The 19,939-nt window shown below is 45.5% G+C and overlaps 1 protein-coding gene and 1 long non-coding RNA gene across 6 annotated transcripts in view; one reads left to right on the top strand and one right to left on the bottom strand.

Annotated features, from left to right (window-relative positions):
- Nucleotides 1–19,939, bottom strand: part of VWC2L (von Willebrand factor C domain containing 2 like) — a 124,366-nt gene that overhangs the window by 101,686 nt on the left and 2,741 nt on the right. For 4 of the 5 annotated variants that reach the window (XM_048868914.2, XM_048868917.2, XM_048868918.2 and 1 more), the window contains exon 2: nt 19,012–19,478. In XM_048868914.2, coding sequence (XP_048724871.1) covers nt 19,012–19,422 — 411 coding nt within the window. In that variant the 5' untranslated portion in view covers nt 19,423–19,478. Of the gene's footprint in view, nt 1–19,011; nt 19,479–19,719; nt 19,740–19,939 lie in introns of those variants that run through there. The other variant, XM_075118126.1, reaches the window with a different exon arrangement.
- LOC142068579 (uncharacterized) lies at nt 17,424–18,535 on the top strand. Its single transcript, XR_012664457.1, has 2 exons — nt 17,424–17,541; nt 18,182–18,535. It is a non-coding gene; the product is annotated as an uncharacterized LOC142068579 (long non-coding RNA).

The following is a 19,939-nucleotide window of genomic DNA, read 5'->3' as shown; positions in this document are numbered from 1 at the left end:
TCTGAGCCACAACGGCTTCCACATTACAGCTAAGATAGTAGGTTATAAATGGGAAGAGAGGAAAATAAAAAGAGACCATCGACACAGGATGGCATTCATCAGAGGTGACTGCAGGAGTTGAAACTGGAATAATTTTCATTGCTATTTAAATTGCCTCTGATCTCAGGCAGAATAGCAGGGGATTGCAAGAAAGCTGAAGGAGTGCCTTCTCCTAAGAAACTTAGCAGGTGTTAAACTATTGAGGACAGACAGATTAGCTTGACATCCACCCTAGACAAGATAGCAGGATCAATCAGAAAGGATGGAATAGTAGGTTATTTATTTATAATTAGAGGTGGCTTAATATTGCAAGATTTTGAGCAGCAACTTATTACAATACATAATTAGCCCCATTGACTTCAATAGGCAGAAGATATTCAGTGTGAATAAGGGTATTAGAATTATCCCATTCATTGCAAACATCCATTTGAATTCTGACTAACTTCAATTTGGCCATGCTTGTGCCCTTTTTTATTTGTTATTCAGAACCGAGGGTTTTTTTGTTCACCTTAATGTTTGGGGAATGGCTGTTCTTCATACAAACACGGCTATTTGCATGTGAGTATTCATTAGTCACTATTCATTACTTGTTGGTTTATTTTCATTTTAAAAGTTTCAAACATCCAATCAGAGCAGCTACAATATTGTGTGACTTACATGGCCATTCACACAACAGGAATCACAAAGGTTCATACCCTCCTCCATAGGCTGAACTGTGTTCAAATAAACTAGCTGGTGAATATTTACACACAGTAAATACAATCATAGAAAAGAGGACTGGTTCCCAAATGAGTCGTCAATAGATAATAGTGCTAAAATGGTTAGATAATTTATTTGCAATGAATAATTAAATAAATATTGACTGACCCTCTGTAGTGTCATGCGTCACAATATTCAGAAGCACTCAATCCACTTTAGAGACTGATGCAAACAGTAGACAGATTTCAGAAACACTGAGCATCCATAAGTCCAAGTCAACAGGGTGCTTAGCATCTCTGAAAACCGGGCAATATATACAAGGGTTATCATGGTAACCACTGAAATGTAGCAACCAGTGAGGAATTATTTATTCAACCGAAAGAACAGGGGAATAAACATACAAGTTCTTTAAAATAAGTAAAACACTCTCTAGAAATGATAGCCCTGACTCTCAAATCCAGCTGAGCTGTACTCAGTTCAGCACCTGACTAGGAAGCAAAGATGACCTGATTCCACCTTTGTCGCTTCCACATGCAGAAGCTCTAAACAAAAGTTAGAGCAGCCTAACGGCTGCTCTAACTTATGTCCAGCTGCCCGCAGTCACAAGGGGCTGTTTTAGCAGCTAGGAAAAGCCATAACACAGAAGGATTTTGGCCACCCCCCCCATGGCACTGAGTGCTGTTGTTAAGGAGAGACATAGAGCTTCTATGGCAGCTCCCAGCCACGCAAGGATTGCCCCTATGGGGGACACACCTTCCCTTCCCCTAACTATGCCCCTCCTATAAACAGTGGACTGCATCCCCACCACTGAGGATTCTCCATATGCTGCAAGAATTCCAGGCTAGCCGGTAAAGCTTGCTTAATGGCTGGGGGAGCAGCACACAGGGGTTGTACCATAAAGAGCTAACCAGGTCCCATATTTGGTGTAACAGGAGGGTCATGTAATGATTGGCTTTGCTAGGTTTGCTGTATTTTCCATGTGTCGGTCCAGCTGACCGATTTCTAAGGCTATGTACACACTACAGCTTACGTTGGTGTAAGTCATGTTGCTCCAGGGTGTGAATAAGCCACCCCCCGTGACGTAAGTTACACCCACCTAAGCGCCGGTGTAGACACTGCTGTCGGTGGGGGAGCTTCTCCTGCCACCGCAGCTGCCGCCGCTCCCAGGAGCTGGAGTAATTAAGTGGACGGGAGAACTCTCTCCCACCAGCTTAGAACATCTGCATGAGCAGCGCTCCGGCGTTAACAGCTGCAGCTGCGCCATTGTAAGCTCTGTAGTGTAGCCATAGCCTAAGACTCCTGGAACTGGTTTTTGGTCTGGGTCGTCATCCTTCAATTAGCGGATAAAAGGGAACCAAATTTCATGAGAGGATCCAACCTTGGCCTCTCCCAAAAGCCTGCATATCCAGAGTCCGTTATTTCATTGACGGAAGCTATTCAACATGACTCCGCACTTCTCTTCTAAGAGCAAAACTTTATGTAGACACACGTGTCTACATCATTTTATTCCTGACAACAGCTGTACTTACAGAGCCCTATGGCTGGAGGGACTAGCGGTTTGTATTACTTGGGTTTGTAATTAGTATGCTTCTATTCCGATAGCTTTTTTCGTTTTGGACCCGCCCACCGCACGTGGAGTAAGTCTCCTTTCTAAAGGTTACCGCGGGGACTAACACAGGGATCAGGATATGGCTGGACCGTGTGAAGTACCGTCGATTTAGGACACCAAGAGAATGCATAATTTATCCCATGTATCTGCTTCCCGATCCACCTTGCATTCTTCAACACCCTCTATTGTTGCATGTGGTCCTCCTGGTGAAGCATCCTTAGAGGGAGGCTTCTTTGGAAGTCTGGGTGAATCCAAAGCCTGTTTGGAATTTTGATTCTTGTTTCTTGTGTTTTCGCTGGGTCTGATTCTGCTGCTGTCATTGCGTTACCCTGATTAGGGACTAATTGTGCAGTAAAACACTACTGACTATGGGTAAGAGCGGCAAGAGCAGGCCCTCAATGTTGCTAGGCTAAAGAGACTATATCAGGGACTTGACAGTTGCATAACACCAATATGCTGGTTGGTGGGGAGGGTCACAATTCCACCCTCAGCCCCCCCTTATAAGGTAGCAATCTGCTGTCAAAAGCCCAGGAGACCTCAGGTCTGCACTTCCCCAGACTTACTACACTGGGGTCAGATCCTCAGTGAGTGTAAATCAATGTAACTGCATTGCAATCAGAGCCGCTGATTTACACCAGCTGAGGATCTGAATTTATGGCTGATTCCTATGCAGGGCCACAAAAGGGAGATAATCCTTGTTCCTTCAAGCTCCCTCCCGTGAGCCCTTGCATGGGAACTGTCCAGAACGCAGCCCTTCAGCTGAGTTGAAGTAAGTGTTTGGAGTCAAGCATGTTGCAAGGCCTCCTGTCCCTGTATTTTCAGCACTTTGAAAATAACTCAGTGGGGGCGGAGATGGCAGTGGAAATTCTGTGGGCTCACTGTGGTGTGGGTGCAGTGCTTTGAGATTGTGCGGAGAACAGCATCTCCACTGGATCTTTCGCTCTTCTTCTAGGCTTAGCCCTGCTGCCTCTTGAGGAAGGCCAACCACACACACATTCCTTCCCCTCCCACCTCCCGATTCTCCTGCTGGTAATAGCTCACCTTTCCTGATTACTCTTGTTATGGTCTGTATGGTAACACCCTTTGTTTCATGTTCTCTGTGTATATACAATCTCCCCACTGTATTTTCCACTGTATGCATCCGATGAAGTGAGCTGTAGCTCATGAAAGCTTATGCTCAAATAAATTTGTTAGTCTCTAAGGTGCCACAAGTCCTCCTTTTCTTTTTACACATTCCTGTGGTGTGAATGGCTCTCTGGGTCTTCTGGTTCACAGTGGCAAAACAAAACTCCACCTCTTGGTTTCGTTTTTTTCTTGGCACCTGCCAGAAGTTTGGTCCAGTCTTATCAGTGACTGGTTTGTCCCTCTCCTCTGAAATTCTAGGGCCAGGAATTCTAGGAATTTGGACCTGAGATTCTTTTGTGCCATTCTGGCTGCACAAAGGGACCATCAAGCTCCCGGATCTGGGCAGCTGAAGATTCCAGTGTTGTGGGGGCAACACTGGTCCCTTTTGGCTTATATGGGTGGGAAAGGTGAACCCAGACAGCTGGTGTACTCCAGTGATCCCCCACGTGGTATAATGGCCCCTTGTGGACTGTTACCAGTGGGACGAATTTAGAGCAGCTCAGCCTAGGGCAGACAGAGTTTTGTCCATTCTTTCTCTGTGGCCCACACTGCCTTGTGTATTGGCTTTAAATAAGTTTGTTGTTGATGGGACTCATTTTTCCTGAATACCATCCTCTTGTTCACTTACATTCAACTCAGGATTCCCCTGTGATTAAGAATCATGGGATACATTGGTGGCAATAGTTCATTCTGATCCTGGTCAGTGGTGCTGGCTTAGCTTGGCTGTTTCCTCCCCTTTATCTCCAAAGTAAAGGGATGTTGGCTGAGCCAGGGCTGAGGAGAGGCTGGGAGCTGCTGGCTTGCCTTTTCCTTGGTGCTGCTGACAGTGCACCAGCTTGGTGGGGGGATGAATCCGTGTTTACAGCTCTACACACACACACACACACACACCTTTCAGGGCCTGATCGCAAGCCCACCAAAGTGAACAGAAAGAGTGTTGCTGGAAAGAGCAAGAGAGAGCAAGAAAGGGATTAAAACTAGCCCCTGCTGCTGATGGCAGAGAGTGGGCTGGGAAGACTGACCTACTTACCTCCTCTCAATGTCCTGCTCCCTCAGCCCAGGGCACATGGTATGGCTGAACTGCCCCGATGCCACAACTGTGCTTGCCAGCCTGGCGAAAGGGGAGGAGGCAGGTTGGATCCTCCGTCTCTCGGGAAAGCCCACTCAGTCTTGCTGCTGCTATGTTACTGGTCGAGGGGGTGAGGGAGGGTGAATTGGGTTCTCCCATCTGCTGATGCTCCATCAGTGGGGTAGATGCTGTTGTTTGGTTCACCAGTGTGGTGGGTTGAGGTGTCCTTTCCTGCTGCTGTTCCTGGGAAGGTTGTTTTTCCTCTTCCTTCTATCAGTTTCACTCCCAAAGGTTCTTTCTTTGACTTAATGTTGGTTTTCTGTCAGATTGGTCGGTGAATTTTGAAGCAGAGGGAGTGGGGTGCATGAAAACTCCCTCAGGCAATCCCTGTCCCAGCTCAGCATCACGTGGTCTCCATAGGGGCAGCTCGGACTTAACACCAGATTTTAACCAGCATAACTTCATTGGGCTAACTGAAATCAACGCAGATGCGCCAGATTACACCAGCAGAGAATCTGGCTCCCAGGCTACAGTGGAATTCATTCCTGTTTACACTGGTGAGAGTAAGAGAAGAAAACAGGCCTAGGGTCTTTTAAATGGAAGCAAGTGTTCTTGGAATGACGTAGTGAGAAGGACCCCACCAAGGTTCCAGGTTGAGATTTCTCCTATTTAACTTGCTAGTAAGCAGTTTGGATGAAGGACTAAGTAGCAGGAGATGCAGATGACATGAAGGCAGGAGAGGCTGATGACACTAAAAAGGATGGCAGTGTTGTACAAGAGTATTTAAACAGCGCAGGGCAATGGGTAAAAGACTGGCATGATGGAACTCAGTGTCAGACTATGTAAAACTGGGCACCCAGAAAGAACCACTGAGATGGCGAATATAAATTCTAAATGTTTCCTTAATCAAGAAAACACAGGAGGAAAAGGACCCAGGGCAAAAGTAATAACCAGAAATTCAGGGCACAGGACCAGATTATTACACCAGTGTAAATCCAGAATAACTCCATTGACGTCCTGATTTACAGAAGTATAACTGAGATCAGAATTTGACACTCATTGTTAGTCGCTGTCAAAAAAAAAGAACAAAACCAAAACCAAACAGAGTTTTAGGATGGATAAGTAGGGGATTTAATTCCAAACCACAAAAGACAATGGTCCCTCTGTACAGGGTATCTTTTAGGCCAAAATAATATGGGTCCAATCCTGCAAGGTGTTCAGTGCCCTCAGCTGTTACTGATTTCAAAGGAGCTGCAGGATCCATCCCTGTGTTGTAATAGGCAGGAACACTCAAGTTAGGGAAGCAATGGGTTAGCGGTTTGTGCTCAGGACTAGGACCAAGGAGCCCTGACACTGACTGACTCTGTGGCCTTGTGCAAGTCACTTAACCTCTATCTCTTAATGTCTCCTTTGTTAAAATGCTGGTTAATGCTGCCGATAAGACCGGGTAGGAGGTAGAGAGGATCAGTTCGTTAGTGTTTGTACACTTTATATAAAATGCCAACGAATACATTTCGGAAAAGGTAGAGAGGAGGGTGGTGAGGCTCAATTTTATACTGGAATAAAATTCTCATGGGGAAAGTCTCCTTGATTTTAACATAGATTAGTTCAGGAATAGGTAACTACCTATGTTCCCTGTAAGATGCATGGCCACACAGCAGCCTATTAAGTGCTGTGCAGGCATTCAGGGAACCCGCCCGGCCACGACCTGCCAGGGAAGGGGTGCCCCTCCCCTTCCCAGACCTGCTGAGTCTGGGGGAAGGGGAGGGGGAGGGATGCCTATTCCACGGCCCCAACCCAGCCTGGACCTATCATGGCTGGGACCTACCATGGCCGGGGTGCCCTTCCCCCAGCCCCAACCCAGCCCTGGACTTGTCGCTGCAGAGAGAGGCACCTCTCCCCCCAACCTCGCCCAGGTGCTACTGCAGGGAGAGAGAGAGCTGGGGGGAAGGGGGAATCCTCTCTCCCCACCGTAGCCCCTGGGCAGCCTGCACCTCAAACCCCTCATCCGCCCGCCGGAGCCCTCACCCCCAACCCCAACCCTCTGCCCCAACCCTGAGCCTCTCATCCCTGGCCCACCCCAGAACCCGCACCCCCAGCTGGAGCCCTCATACCCTTGCACCCCATTCCTCCACCCCAGCCCTGAGTCCCCTCCCACATGCCAAACCCCTTGGCCCCACCCCCACCATATGCATTTTGTTATATGCACCAATAAGGAGGTGACGTGTGACACTTCACCTCCCTATTGGTGTACATAACAAAATTCATTCCGCACATGGGTGGGAAAAATTAGAGGGAACACTGGTAACTACTCCCTGTGCTCATTCAAATCCCTCCTGAAAACTCAGTCCAGCCAACTCACCTATGGGCAGCGAGGGAAAGGGGCGGGGAAAAAACAATGCAGCCATGGAGGAGGAGGGCATATGCCTCCCCGCCCCCGCATAATTAGTGAGGTTTCCCCCTCTGTTAGTGATCCTCACTTTTTGGGTCATGGTGAATTTAGGATCGGGGCCCCATTACAGTAGGTACTGTACCAACCCAGACTAAAAGTCAGCCCATATCCAAAGATTTTACAATCTAAACAACATTCATCACCTTAGTAAGGCACCATCTCTCTGCTCTGCGAAGGGCTGTCAGGGAGGAAAGCTCCATGAGGATCCTCTAGCATAGTTTCTCTCCGATCATTCTGACTGTGAGGATGCAGAGGGCAGGCTGGAGTCTCCCCAGCCTCCCTGCAGACACCCAAGGTGAAGGGGGCACAGTGCCATGAAGTCAGGAGAGCCACATGAAGTTCTTGGGGGCAATCTGGCTCAGCGACAACAGTAATTAATAACAGGTTGGGAGGGGAGGGAGGCATCTAATTCCAACTGCTATTGTTTGAAATCCCTTAGGGAGTCACACAAGGATGTCAGAGAAAGTCTTTTCTGCCCCCAGGGGATGATATTACCTCTGATCATGACTGGAAGGCAAGGAAAGGTCTTTTTCTCTGAAAGGATTTTGGAATTCTTTGCCTGTGTTTAAGAAATGGACTGGTATTTACCGAACATCCAGAGATAGCCCTGGATTAAATTACTGTTAGCAAGATTCCCCTGCTAAAATAGAGGACAGAGATCCTGGCTGTGTGGTTCTTGCCTTCATTATAATCCTATGCAGCTGTTTTGGGGCCCAATTCTCCTCTCACTCGCATGGGTTTTACACTGGCGTAACTCCCTAGGCTCCAACAGAGTTATCCCTGACTTATGAAATCAGAATCACAGCTTAACATGGTCTCTATTTTAACCAACCATACTGAAAGCTGTCATTGAATGATTTATTCAATTTTTGGTTTAAAAACAATCACTAGGCTAATTATCTACTCGGGCATTACTTTTTAATTAATGTAATTCTGTGTAAAGCACTTGCAGCTATCAACACTCCATCAACCCACACGCCTACGCTTTTCAGAGCACTCTATTACAGTACCGAAAACCTTCCATGAATTCTTGCGCTACTTTTTCATCTCCTTCCGTAGGAGCTGTGCTCACAGGCTGATGGCAGGATCGGTCCCGATGACATACAGTATGTAAAGCTGTATATTTACAACTCTCTTCAAGAATCATGAGATTTCAGCCATATGGTCAAAGGAACTGAAATGTTTTGATAAGACTCATGAAAAAAATGATTAAAAATAAAGAGCCAGATCTAGGCACAGAAGGGGAACCCCCGCTCCTGGAGAGGGGATCAGCTCTTTGTGCCATAGACTCCCCCACCTCTAGGCCTTCATGGAAGGCACTTAGTGAGGGAGAGGGTTGGGGTTGGGGGTGAGGGCTCCGGCGGGGGTGCGGGCTCTGGGGTAGGGCTGAGGGGACACATGGACGATACCCCATATGATCCTGCCCTTAATTAGGAATGATAATACAGCCTATGGCTAGGTTAGCTTTTCCATGTAGCCTTCCCTCTGGAGTGCCTGGGAACAGCTGCATGCTAGGTGTTCTTCCCTGGATCTATCCCTACCAGCGTGGTTCCTGTGGAGATGAGGGTGTTGCTAGGGCCAGAGCCAGTGCAGGCGTAATGCCGACAGACCCTGGTCATCAGCGGGCGGGATCGAACCGGGGACTTCTAGAGGTTAGTGCATGAGCCTCTACTGCATGAGCTAAAAGCCAACTGGCTGTTAGTTAAGGCTGTAGAGCAGACTCATTTTATCTCTCTAAGTCAGAGGTGGGCAAACTATGGCCCACGGGACCATCCTGCTCGGCCCCTGAGCTCCCAGCCGGGGATGCTAGCTCCCGGCCCCTCCCCTGCTGTCCCCCCTCCCCCGCAGCGCTCTGGCCCACTGCTCCTGTCGGGCAGCATGGTAGCATGGCTGGCTCCGGCATGGTAAGGGGGCAGGGAGCGGGGGGGTTGGATAAGGGGCAGGGGGTCCCTGGGGCAGTCAGGGGACAGGGAGCATGGGGCGGTTGGATGGGGCAGAGGTTCGGGGGGGGGCTGTCAGGGGACGGGGCGCAGGGGGAGTTGGATGGGGTAGGGTCCCTGGGGGCAGTTAGGGGCAGGGTTGTGGATAGGGGTCATGTCAGTCAGGGGATAGGGAGCGAGGGAGGGCGTTGGATAGGGGGTGGGATCCTGGGAGGTGGTTAGGGGTGGGGGGCCTTGGGAGGGGGCTGTAAGGGGTCAAGGAGCAGGGGGGTTGGATGGGTCGGTGGTTCTGAGGGGGGCAGGAAGTGGGAGGGGGTGGATAGGGGGCGGGGGCCAGGCTCTTTGGGGAGGCACAGCCTTCCCTACCCAGCCCTCCATACAGTTGCGCAACACCGATGTGGCCCTCGGGCCAAAAAGTTTGCCCACCGCTGCTCTAAGTGGTCTCGGTGCCACCAGATGGGACAGAACACCACACCCAGAAGGTGTGTGGGTTACATAGTGGCACAAGTCTTCTCTGAGCAGATACCTTGTCTTCCAGCAGGTTTGGAAGGAGACCCAGTGGCTTATTTAATGGAGCAGATGTCTCGAGTTGGGCACCCACAAGTCGAGGCATACAAAATGAATGAACACTTCTGAAAATGCAGCTTTTAGTGATACTAGTGATGGCCACATGTTCATTCCTGGGTCTTATTTAGTGGGGAAAAACCCAAACACATGGGCATAAGGTTACAGACCAAATCCTCCTCTGTTCTGCCACAAGGAGGAAGGATGGGCTTTTGGTTAAGGCACTAGACTGGGACTCAGGGGATATGGGTTTGATTCCTAGTGCTGCCACAGACCGTCTCTGTGACCTTGGGCAAGTCAGCTGGGGAGATTTACATAGACCAGGTAGGCCCAACTCCCATTTAAAACCCATGGGACTTGGCCACCTAACTCCCATCTACACCTTTAAAAACTTCCCCCCATGGGTATCTGCACCTCAGCTCCCCATCTGTCAATAGGGCTGATGTTTCCTTTTTCAGTCATATCTATTTATATGTTGAGCTCTTTGGGGCAGGAGCTGTCTTTTACTATGTGTATATACAGTGCCTGGCACAACGGGGGCCTGAACTCAGCCGGGGCCTCTAGATGCTGCTGTAATACAAATAAATAACAACAACATGAAGTGACTGGAATTATTCCAGATTTACACCCATCTAACTGAGAGCAGCATACACCCCATTTACTATTAGACTTGGTAACAGAAACATCAAATTATATTACAATACTGTACTCGCGTATAATGTAATAGACATTATTATATACACACCGTCAGTACCTAAAAACACAGCACACTTTTAAAGTAGGTATTGTTATAGTTCAGAATATGTCATGCCATTTTACTTTATTATGTATTTTTTGTATAAACTATGACAGAAATACAGTAAGTCAGTAATTTCAGATACCTTTGCACAGACACTGTCACTGTAATTTTGCCAGGAGGGAGACAATAAATCATACCTTTCCATTTGTCTGACATTCTGTTTCCTCTATCTGATTTCAGTGGCTGTGTGCTATCTTGCAAGCTAGCATTGTTCATGGCTCCTTTTATTAAAGGATAGGCATGTTATTGAAATGTCTTTTGTACTATGATTTTCTAGCAGCACGTGAAATTGCTGAACATATGAGAAAAAGGTCTCATTTGTTCAAGCTGTAATGCAAAGTCACTGCTGAATGCATCTAAGAAGGAAAAAAATTATTAAGATTGAGGCCCTGTGCTGACCTTGTTAGTAATCAGTTTCTTGTAATTTACAAACAGGTATCTGAAAATTACTAGTGACTTGAATCACTGGTCAGCACACTGCCAAAAGGTTTTAATAACCTTTGCTCTTGCTATTATTAGCCTCCTTTGATCTGAGTGCTTGCCAAGGTTCAACATGAAACTGACACTGAATGTTCACGCTATGAAAGGAGGAGGCAAACTCTGTATGGAAAATTCGTTACCAGACTAATGAAGCTTCTCGGATTTAAGATGTCATATTTCTGTTCTCTTGTGCCACTTTAAAATATAGAATGCTCGTCAAAGTGGCAACTGGACTATTAGATTTACTTGGGAAAGGCGGAGTTTGAGGAGGAATGATCATCGCTTTTCAAATTAAACATGCCGCAAATATTTTCCTCTCTCATCCACACTGCACATCTCTATCACATAGCCTGCACGTGAAATGAGTGCAGAAATCCCTTTGAAATCAATGGGAATTTTGTGCAGTGAAGGAGCTTGGAATGTGCAATAGAAATCCCCACGGCAGTTAATAGATCTGAGAAGTCTGACCTAAGAATTTTAAATATAATGCAGACATTGATTAAACAAACTACAGTTCGAGTGACAGACAGTTTGTATATCAGTTTTGGGATTCATCTTGGTATAACAATATCATACAATTGGTAACAGTCTGCTAAGGTTCCAAAATGTGCATTTAATTAGGCTGTACTTATTGTAGTTGCTAATGGTTAGAGAAGGGATCTTGGTGTCACTACATCTGAATTCTGTTTTTGGCAGTCACTGTAGGAAAAAAATCACTTAACTCTCTGCGCCTCATCTTACCCCAAGATAAAATGAACATTATTAATTATTATTAGTATTACCGTCATCATCAGAGTGCACAGAACATAATTATAGACCAGGACCCTATGGTGTTAGGCACTGTACAAACACAGAACAAAAAGACATTAATACTTGTCAAGTCCCCAGGGGTGTCATGAAGATACCTGAATAACGTATGCTGTGCGTTGATAAAAGGTACTACCTAGCTTCCAAAATATTATGAGTACATTTGCATTAACAAAACATTTTTAAAAAGAAGTAACAATGGAACAGACGTTAGTATTCCCAAGTAAATGTTCCCCAAATAAATTAATAATTAATGTTTTACAAAGCCATACTTAATACAGTTATTACTACTTAGTATTTGGATTACCACCCAAAAGGTCCCAATCAGGATTGCAACTCCACTGGACAAGGGACTGCACCAGAAGACATGAACTCTGGCCTGCTGTGTTAAACCCAAGCCAACAGAGCACAGCGGTATATCCATGCATAGTCAACTAGAGGATCAGGGCCAAATTTCAGACATGATACAAGTGAATTTAAGAAGAGATGGGGGAAGTTGAGGTCGGAGGATGAGGCTGACAGTAAAACAGCATGTGTGAAATCCTGGTTCCATTAACATTAGTGGGAATTTGGCCATTAATTTCAGTGATGCCAGGATTCCACATCCTATGTTAATTCAGTCATGTGCATATCCTGATGGTATGGAAGATCCCACAGTGGTAATGGATTACTTTCACTCTCTTTTTTTCACCCCTTGGTCATGCTTAGTCTAGATAATACTTAGTCCTGCTTTGAGTGCAAGGGACTGGACTAGATGACCTCTCGAGGTCCCTTCCAGTGCTACAATCCTATGATTCTAGGCCCAGTACAAATTATGAATGTTTACTGGCTACTTAGGGATTCTTTTGGGGGATGGGTGTGAGACAATGAGACGAAAGGAAGTGGTGAGGGATATGAGAGTGGGTGAAGTTACATGGGAGTGGCAGAGAACACAGGAGAGGAACAAGGAGATAAGAAATGCTGGGCTGGGGACAGGTATCAGAAGAAGAAGGATAGATAAGGATCTGGAGGATGAGCGGAGGTGGTATGGCAAGGCAGAGAAAGGGTATCAGTAAGAACATGTTAAACAAAGCAGGTAGATGTAAGAGTCAGTCAGTAGCTGGTAGAGCCTGAGATCCTGTGGTTGGTGGAGATTGGCTGAGTTGGAACATGAGACTGGGGTAGCTCATCCTGCAGCACACAAGGAGTGTCTGTACTGAGGAGTGGGGAGAGCTGCCCCAAGCTCCTGGAGTTCTGGTCCATATGAGTCTGGAGAAGCGAGGCACTGTGCTGGGTAGGCAGGCTTGCCAACCCTCTGAGCAGCTCCTAGGTTCAGAGCATTGGTGGTGAGCTGGTGCTGTAGGAGACATGAATACAAGGTGGGAAGGCCCTGCCATTGGAGCTGTGTGAGTAATATCTGTGTGGGAAGGAGGGGGATCACATAGCAGGACAGTAGGTCTCTGGGCCCCAGTGTCCCTGGAGCAGATCCTCCATTGATATGGAAGTGGAAGGAAGGAAGCAAGACCTACTCACTTCTCTTCCTCATGGTTGCCTTGCCTTAGTACTAACTGATTATTGCACCATATTGGCTGACAGTATAGAGTGGATGGATCATTTATCCCCCAGCAATGAATGCTCCTAAACAGTATTTTTACGTGTTGATATATACACATAGAGAGGAGCACTCTGATGATCAGTCTGTGTCTTCCTATCCTGAGTGGTGAAAGAATCATGGGATGCACAGAAGCTGTTATGGACACACAATGGATTAATCAAAGTAAAAACTTAATAATTTCAAGGATGCTCCTACCTATGGCTATAAATGTATCATAGTCATGCTATAAAAAAGTATTTTAAATAGGGGGGGAGTTATGACTCCTTTTATTCCGTAAATTATGTATTAGAATAAAAAATCACCAAGCACACAGAAAAGCTGCAGTCTGATCTTCTCATGACTCCTTCATATTTGCCTAATTAACACTAAGAGTCATCTGACACATTGTCTCATTAAATCTACAAAAGTGTGTATGTGGAAATGCTAATTTAAAACACTAAGTGCATTTATGAAAACCTGAGGCTGTTTCCTTGTTGTCGTTGGGTTCCCCCCTGCATCCCATCCAGTGAGAAACGGGAGAGCTCCTGATCTGTTAGAAGAGTTTTCTAGGTTGGCACTGAATGGCACGGGTCTTGGATATTTGTAATTGAAACTGAAGCCACGGCTGATGTGTGGGGAAGAAAGAAGGTTATCTGACCACTTGGGTGAGGGGGAACAAAAGGCCACCACATGACCTCACAATAGGGTGAACCCTATATTATCTCATCACATGAAGAAAGTCTCCACCCTTTGCTACTGCCACCTTCTGACTGCGTGGATGGAGGGAGAGAAAGGAAAGACCAACCTCCACTGGTCATTCTGACGTTTGACCTTGGGAGCAGGGGAAAGAGTGGAAGAAGGCTCTAGAGGCAGCAGCTGTCAGGAAGTGGCTAACGAGATGGGAAGAGAATGAAAAATGAGGGAAGGAGAAAGGTAGAAGGCATAGAGCTCCGCCCTCTTCTCTGAACCCCACTGGAGGTGGTGGGAATTCTGCCTTTTGGGACTAATGCAGAAGTCCAAGGAAGGCCATGTTGGGAACTCAGACTGGGAGAGGAGGGTTTGTTCCTGCAGTAGTGAGGTAAGCTGAGTTAAGACTGGCTCCTCCCAAAAGCCCTGACCTGGTTCTGCCTCCCTTTTCCCCTGCACATTGCTCCCCAAAAGCCATCTCAAAACCCTGGAAACTGGTCAGTTTTGTGGCTATTAAGGCCCAGATTTTCAAGGTATTTTGGCATTGCTGTATTCAGTGTTGTAATGCCTCACTGATTTAGGAGCCGAAATCCCATTGACAGTTGAAATAGACATATTTGTGCCTAAATCATTTTTGAAAAGCAGATTCAGGCTCCTAAACCAGTCAGGTATTACGATGCTGAGTGCAGCAACACCTAAATACTTTTACAACTCTGCGCCTAAGTGCCTAGCAAGGCGATCCTGGGTACTGCCATCATCTTCAGAGCACTTACTGCATCCCTACCCACTCCCTCCAGATGGGATCCCCAACCCTGGGCTGAAGTTCCATGAAGATCTTGTAAGGTTCACATCAGGGTCACGAGGTCTTCATGGTTTTCTTAAAGGTTATTTGGCCTTTCTATAACATTGCGACCCTAGGCACCCTGTAGTCACACTCTACACACTACTGCAATGCTGTCAGTGCAAAATATGCCTTGTGAGGTACCATATGAAAGATAATAACATGCTGATTATTAATATCACTGTAAAATGCATGTGTTAACTTTATATGTGAAGCGATGAATTTTCTCTATATGATGTTTAAGACAAGATAGCCTAGCCTAGATAAAGATGACAAACAGGTCTGTCCTAGAGAAAGCAATATGGGCTTACCTCAGTTTACATGTTAGTAGTAAACACAGCTATAGAGTTAAACCAGCAGGGGTTCTCCTGTTCCTGAACTTGAGAGACAGAGAATTAACATGGTTACTGCACTGGACACAGGAGACTGAGTTTTCCAGAATGCCTTCCTGACTTGTGAAACAAAGACATCCCTTTGGGAAATATAAGGAACACAGGGAGACTCTATCTTTATTCTTCACTTTAAGCGACAAAAAAACCAAATGTTTTGATCTTTGAGATGGATCCTGGACAGGTCAGCCAGGAAAAGTCTGGAAAGGAGACTGTGGATGAGAGGCACCATCTTGAATGAAGACTGTATCTTGCTAGACTAAGTTTGAGACTTTTAGATGAGTGTTTTTGCTTTTAATTGCTTGTAACCATCTCTACCTTTATCTCTCTTACTTGGTATCCTCTAATCCTTGCTCCTTTCTCAATAAACTTGTTTCACTTTTACTCTGGAAGGGAAGGGAGTATTTACCCCAGTTAAATTAATAAACTATGATGCACTGACTCTTTAAAAGAGCAGTGAACTTAATATCTTCTGTGAATGCACAGTGGCATTGCAGAGAAACATCTCGGAGGAGCTCCAGGGCTGGAGTTCATTGGTTGTTTCCTGCTAGGTGAGGTTTGGGCTGGGAGAGCCTTGAGGGGTTTGCTGGTGAGAAAGACAGACTGATGTGGCAGGGAGCTGACACCAAGTCTAATCATCAGCAAAACTCTCTCTTGCTGAGACTGAGAGTTAACACAGTGGCCCACAGCTTTTTTTCTCCCCAGCAGTGTGTAACAAACACATAAGGAGCTTTATAAAGTATACAAACTATTTTTGAAGCTAGATTTGCATCTGAATTTCAGCTCAGCCTTTCTTTTAGGCATGCAAATATCAACATTTGGACAGCTAGTGAGTAGCTGGTACAAATGAGGTGGCTGGCTGTCCACATGCTCATATTTGTGCATAGTTTATTATGGGTGCACAAAAATTACAGGCACTAATTGTGTCCTCAACATGGAAGTCAGATTTTGGAAAATGGGAGTCTTAGTAACAAAGCAATTCGCACCAGGTACCTCTCTTTTACCCCCAAAACTAGTCAAATGCCTCTGTACTCACAAAGAGCAACAGATTGAGAAAAAATTGGATTTCCCATATCTATGGAATTGTACTGCACTGTAAACAGAGTTTAACTCCATAGAAATATCTTGAGGAATAACAGGACTTTGCTATTTTAGTATAGTTGGAGTTTCACCATAAGCAAGCTTCTTGTAAGGGCCACTCTATCTCCACAGTATATCCCCTCTCACTTTCTCAGGAGCAGAGATGAGTGAATAATTGACTTTTCAGTTCGGTGGCTGACTTTGTGAAGTTTCAGTGCTCCTAAAAGTGCACCTTTTTGTGAATTTGCTATTTGCAGGAAAAAAATCACTCCGCTCTACACAGGAACCCAGCTATGAGCAAGAGGAGGCTTGACTGTGATCTAAATTGAATCAGGAGTGTCTCCACTGAAGTCCTGCATTGAGGATTGTTTGATGCGGGGCATTCCACTATCGGATAGGCTTTTCCTTAGTTGTTGGGTGGTCATGATGATCTTGGAACTCCTCTGTCTACTGATCAGTCTCCAGCTAAAAATTTAGCATGAAGTTCAGGTGGGGGTTAAGTTTCAGCACAATAAACAGAGAATCAAATATATCTTATTAATTTTAACTGAAGTTTTGCGCCTCAATCTCAGTGCATAACATTGAAAACATACACCTAGTGTTATCAGTGGTAAAGTACTCATTCATTGTTTCGCTGAGTATAAAGGTAAAATGTGACCATTAGTTCTGTGACAACTTATTTTTTCTTGCACAGGGTTTGTGACATAAAGATCCACTTGGCATCCCTTATGCTCTAGGATCTCTCCTGAAAAGGTTTTACATTAATTTAGCATGGGTACTCGACCCTGACCCAGGAATTACACTAGGCCACTTATTTTTGAAGGCGTCACCCAAAGATGGTAACGTACCATCTTCAAGGGTCAGAGATGATGCCTGTGATAGTAAGTTGGACTAATTTTTCTTAGGCTACCAACATTCCAATATGTTTTTACAGGTCACACCATCAGCAGCCTCATGTCGTATTCTTCTGCAAAGCAAAGGACACACTGTTCATGAGTCTTTCAAGGATATGTGTTGTGACAGGGTCAGGCCAGATGGCTACAGGAGAATGATAGAAGGCAGATATATTAGCCCCAGGTTAAGTAGGTCCCTTTTCCCTGGGTAAGGTAACAGGGAAGGTTCCGGAACAATCAGGAACTTTCTGGAAACAATTAAGGCAGACAGGCTGATTAGAACACCTGCAGCCAATCAAGAAGCTGCCAGAATCAATTAAGGCAGGCTAATCAGGGCACCTTGGTTTAAAAAGGAGCTCACTTCAGTTTGTGGTGCGCGTGTGAGGAGCTGGGAGCAAGAGGCCGTAGGAGCTGAGAGTGAGAATGCATATCTCGCATACTGCTGGAGGACTGAGGAGTACAAGCATTATCAGACACCAGGAGGAAGGTCCTATGGTGAGGATAAAGAAGGTGTTGGAGGAGGCCATGGGGAAGTAGCCCAGGGAGTTGTAGCTGTCGCACAGCTGTTCCCGGAGGCACTCTAGACAGCTGCGTTCCACAGGGCCCTGGGCTGGAACTCGTAGTAGAGGGTGGATCCGGGTTTCCCCCAAATCCTCCCAACTCCTGATCAGACACAGGAGGAGTTGACCTGGACTGTGGGTTCACGAAAATGGCCAAACTGAGGGCTGCCATGAATCTCCGAGGCGAGCAAATCCGCCAATAAGCGCAAGACCCACCAAGGTAGAGGAGGAACTTTGTCACAGTGTCTAATGCACTATGGCACCTTATGAAGCTATTAGGCTGCTTCTAGGGGCTGGACTTCACTACGGGGAGATCAACGCTGCTGCAATCAATGCAGCAGGGATCAATTTAACAGGTCTAGTGAAGACCCATTAAATTGATGGCAGAGCACTCCCTGGTTGCCCAGCTCTCCAAGAACAGTAAGAGAAGTTGACCAGAGAACATAGCTGGAGTAGCATAACTTAGGTTGACTTACCCGATTGTGAAGACAAGCCCTATTCTGACTAATGCTAGTTATGGGTAGATGGGAAATCCCCCATGAAAGAAAAACTAAACAATATACTGTTTACTACAGGTAACAACAGCAAGAGAAGATACTATCTGGAAATAAAGAAGTTCTATCTTGTGTTACTGAAATGCTGGAAAATACGAAGACTGAGGTGAAAGTATTTTCACTGCCAGAGAAGAAAAGAAACTGGCAAGTATATAGAGGGATAAGGCTTATACCCATGAAGAGTCAAAGGTTGCGCTTCAAAGCAAGTCTTCATTATTGAGCTATGAATCTGGAGGCCACATGTTCTAGGACTATAAATTCATGTGTTGGATATAGATGCTACTTGCAACAGCAGTATGGCATTTTCCTTAGCTTAATGGAAAACCTGTAATCTAACTTACTAAAATCACAAATATATGTTGCGTTAATGGTAAAGATTTTTTGAAAGTATGTTTTGGTCTTACATTTAAGGGTTCTTTCAAAAGTATCACTGAGTACTTTCAACCCAATTCTCCCAATAGGAACTTGACAGTTATGATCAATTACTGAGCCATATACTTCCCATTATTTTAAAGTCACCTGCATGGAAATTTAGCTACTAGTGAACTTGATTATCATTATTTAACCAGACACAGCAAGTCCAAATGCTAACGACAGTTACATACTTTGATGTTCTTGTAAATATTAATTCTCTGAGCACTAAACCGGCATTTTTTGTTGTACAAATTTGGGGTGGGATTTTTGAAAAGAGCTCAGCATTGGCTTTACTCTGCTCCCATTGGAATCAATGGGAGTTTTATTATTAACTTCAGTGGGAGCAGAGATAGGCCAATACCGAGTGCCTTTGAAAGTCCGACCACTAAAGTTCATATAACATGCTAGTATTGAATAAATACTAAGATGGCTCATACCTTAAATTCCTCCAAGATTTTGTAATTTTTCCCATGATATTCACAAAAGTTTTTCACTTCTTTGCACTCTGGGCAGCATCCATTGTGTTCCACTTTAGTACACTTTGGGTGGATTTTAGGGCATTCTGGTTGATCACAAATAGGTCCATCCTCAGTACAGACACAAGGACAGTTGGAATGCCCCGGGAAAAAACGTTCTCCCAGTTTGTATACAAAGCCACTGTCATCCACACAGCCTTTCCCTCGATAGTCATCAAAGATCAGATTGTCATTACTTGAGGTCTGGTCGCCTTCATCAGCAGGGTAGTCTTCATGATTGATGGCAGCTGGAGTGACCAACCCAAGTATTAGCAACAGAAGTATGCAGGCTTCATGAATAGGACAAGCCATCCCCCTCCTCAACTTCTGCATACGGTCCCAGTCTCAGATAGAAACAGCTGCTTCCATAGGGACACCAGAGGGGTGGTCTGAAAACAAATATTTAAAATGAGAATAACTTGAAATATTAACAAAAGCAGACGTATGAAGACCATGCTTTCAACCTGTATCTGGAGATACAGTGCTTTCAAAACATACAGATGTTAAACATTGTTTCATTTGAAACAAGTCTCTTATCCTCAATTATTCTGAAGGAGAACAAAGCATACTAAATACGTACATTAAAGCAATCAATTGCATAGATATATAGAGAGAGATATACACACATACACGTGCATGCACACACGGGCCCATATGACATCTCCACTCAAATGCTGACTTACACTGGTGACTAATGTTTGCTTTTACCTAGTTGTACAATTGGGTCATCTGACACACAAAGAAGTGGAATGATTGCCTGCAATCGCACAGTGAGTGGGTAATTCACTGGGACTGAACGCAGGATCAGAACTGTTCCTTTCCTTTTGCTGTAACCACTACCTCTTCCCTG

This window comes from Caretta caretta, chromosome 11 (assembly GCF_965140235.1).
Source record: "Caretta caretta isolate rCarCar2 chromosome 11, rCarCar1.hap1, whole genome shotgun sequence".
NCBI lineage: Eukaryota > Metazoa > Chordata > Testudines > Cheloniidae > Caretta > Caretta caretta.
Note: the sequence above shows the minus strand (reverse complement) of the source record. Positions and strands in the feature narration are given on the sequence as shown.